This window comes from Sinocyclocheilus grahami, unplaced genomic scaffold (assembly GCF_001515645.1).
Source record: "Sinocyclocheilus grahami isolate Dianchi unplaced genomic scaffold, SAMN03320097.WGS_v1.1 scaffold179.1, whole genome shotgun sequence".
Lineage (NCBI taxonomy): Eukaryota > Metazoa > Chordata > Actinopteri > Cypriniformes > Cyprinidae > Sinocyclocheilus > Sinocyclocheilus grahami.
This window is the reverse complement of record NW_015505358.1, coordinates 481,135-484,003: the sequence shown is the minus strand read 5'-3', so window position 1 is coordinate 484,003 and position 2,869 is coordinate 481,135. Positions and strand designations below refer to the sequence as shown.

Genomic DNA, 2,869 nt, shown 5'->3' with positions numbered 1-2,869 from the left:
GCACATTTTATGGAGGACTGTTTCCTGATCCTGGGAGAGTAGACTACAATGCCGGCTGTTCTGACTCACAGACTATAAGTACGTCTTTTATATTTAAAGAGTTTTTATATTTTATATATTTAAAGCAAGTTTTTGGGCAGTGTAGAGTAGGGCTTGTTGTTTGTCATTTCTCCGATCACAAATACAGACATGGTTTTATGTTTACGCAGCGCGATGCAACGCAACGAGTAAAAAGACAGTACAAGTCATTATAATCCGTAATTATGTCCCCACTGGATGCAACGAATGCCTCGTTTATAATGGGTTTTCATGTTTTTGAATCATCGCTCTGGCCTGACAGGGCATCATCACAGTATGGCAAGGGGCGTAACATTTCCGTCTCACGCTTGAGGTATTTGGCCAATCACAACGCACTGGATAGCTGGCCAATCACAGCACACCTCGCTTTTTCAAACCGAAGAGCTATTTAAAAATCGACGCGTTTCAGAAAGGCGGGGGCATAGAGGAGAAACAATAATGTACAGTATGTGGAAAATAATGTGTTTTTTGAACCTTAAACCGCATAAACACATTTCATTACACCAAATACATAAAATACTGTTCTTTTTAGCAGCATCATATGACCCCTTTAAGTTAAGACTACAGGCAAACCCACTGTTTTTTTCATGCACTGCTGAGTTTTTAGATTTTGGGGTAATCTGCTTCCCTAACGTGTCTTCTTTTAGACTAGTAGAAAGAACACATTCAAAATACACATTTAAGTGTTTTTTTTTATCACACTTTTTTTTTTTTTTTGCTTCAGTAGATTTCCGTTACAATGCATATCTTTAAAGACCATTTCTCTCCATTTCAGCAGCACTTACACCAAACAGTTTTGTTCTTATCGATATTCTGAAGGGTTTTTTTCTTATATTATTCAGCTGATCTATAAAACATTTTATTCCTAAAAACACGGTGAAAATGTATTTTTATTCTGGCTGGGCACCGCAGCAAAAGTGGCTGCCCACTGCTCAGGGTGTGTGTTCACAGCGTGTGTGTTCACTGCTGTGTGTGTGGACTTGGATGGGATAAATACAGAGCATAAATTCCGAGTATGGACACCATACTTGGCCACACGTCACGTCACATATTTAACAAGAATTTTGAACCTGGTTTTATACATTTTTTAATTTCGATAATGCCTCATTTGCATATTTAAACATAATATTTCAGAAACTTGTAATACATAACAATTGTCTTAATGTACTGTGATTAATCAACTGGGGGAAGTTTAGAGGTATCTGTTAGTGATATCAATTTTTACCATATCCACCTGTAGTGTTTTGCCATAAACTTCAACATCAAACAATAAAAACAAACTTTTTAAAATATTGTGAAAGTCTTAATTGTAAAAGTTCAAACAGTAAAGCACAACGCTAACAACACCAAGGTCATGGGTTCAATTCTTGAACTGATTAAATGTATATCTTTACTGCAATATAACTTGGCTGGTTAAAAGCATCTGTCACATGCATAAATGTAAAGTATCTTGTATTTTGAAGGTAAGAGGTAAGCTTCATCAGGAGCGGAGCCTGAAACTAGAAGCGTTCCAGCAGGTCGACACACTACAAAGTCAGATCCACAGTTTTGAGTCAGCATTGTGTAAATCTGCATTTCCTTCAGGTGCTCACAATATTGATTTCCTGTTATCTTTTTTAGCATTAAGGAAGCATTTTTATTTATATCACTCACTTTTTTCATGTTTAAGGACGCCAAAGCTCCTCCTCAAGAAGGCTACATTTAAGAAATGCATCGGCAGGTAAATCACTCAGTCGTTTTCTCTCTGTCTTTTTGCTTCTAAACTTGACTTGTACATCTCTGTGGCTTGTTGTATTGCAGGTTTGCTCAGGAACAACTCGGTTATGTCTTTTACAAACAGTAGCTTTATAAACACAACTGATGAGCTCAGTACTGAAATGGGTTGGAGAGAGTCATGGACACCTCTGGACAGACCCAAAACAGTGAGTTATTTGATTCAGTAGTAAGAGTCATTTAACATGCCAAGCATTACAGGAATAGTCCAACCAAAAGTCTAAAAAATACTAAAAGTCTGATCATAGCACAAAGAACATGAATTATGTGGTGTGAATTTAAATATCTCTTCCAACATTTCATTGTTCTATTTCACAGAACTCCAATCGTCTTCGTCTGGACATTTCAGAGGCGCTGTTACCCAGTCTTCCTGATGGAAACGCTTCTTCTAACCACCTGACATACCAGAATCTTAGATTGGGTCACAAGTAAATAACCCGAACCGCACTAATTAATACCTTTTGATTTATTTCAGACATTTGAAGATTTTTACTTGTGCCCAAACGACCCTAACCTAAACGTGCACTAACCTGAATGACCCTGACAGGTCTGATTATTTGTGCATTAATGAAAACTTATGGTTTACCATTAAGGGGTGAATCTGATGCATATGCATGTCACATTTTCACTCAAAAATCTAAATAAATTTTTTTTAGGACTATGAAGATTGTTTGCATTTTCCCTCAAACTATCATTACTGTACTGATTTTGGAGCAGGACTTCAAATATCTTATATCTGACCAATGCCTTACCAGGTAACTAAAAGTAAATGAACTAAAACCATTAAAGAAAACATTTTCATTACTTGAAATACAACAAACATTAACTGAAATCAAATAAACTATAAAATATCTTATTTTCATTTAATTTAACTTGTACTAAAATAACTAAAAAAAACACTGAAATAAAAGTTAATAAAAAGCATATTTACATATTTAAAAAACTAATATAAATGACAAAAACATCAACATTAATAACACTACTCAGTACTGCAGTCACATTTTAAATGCTATGTTTA

General features: G+C 35.4%; 1 protein-coding gene across 1 annotated transcript in view; it reads left to right on the top strand.

The window, feature by feature from the left end:
• The window catches only part of si:ch73-242m19.1 (coiled-coil domain containing 162), a 30,683-nt gene extending 28,267 nt beyond the window's left edge, over positions 1-2,416 (top strand). The window contains exons 43-46 of the mRNA XM_016284083.1: positions 1,542-1,662; positions 1,748-1,798; positions 1,879-2,000; positions 2,170-2,416. Of these exons, the coding sequence (XP_016139569.1) occupies positions 1,542-1,662; positions 1,748-1,798; positions 1,879-2,000; positions 2,170-2,283 (408 nt within the window). The 3' untranslated portion in view covers positions 2,284-2,416. The remainder of the gene's footprint in view (positions 1-1,541; positions 1,663-1,747; positions 1,799-1,878; positions 2,001-2,169) is intronic.
• The last annotated feature ends 453 nt before the right edge of the window (positions 2,417-2,869 follow it).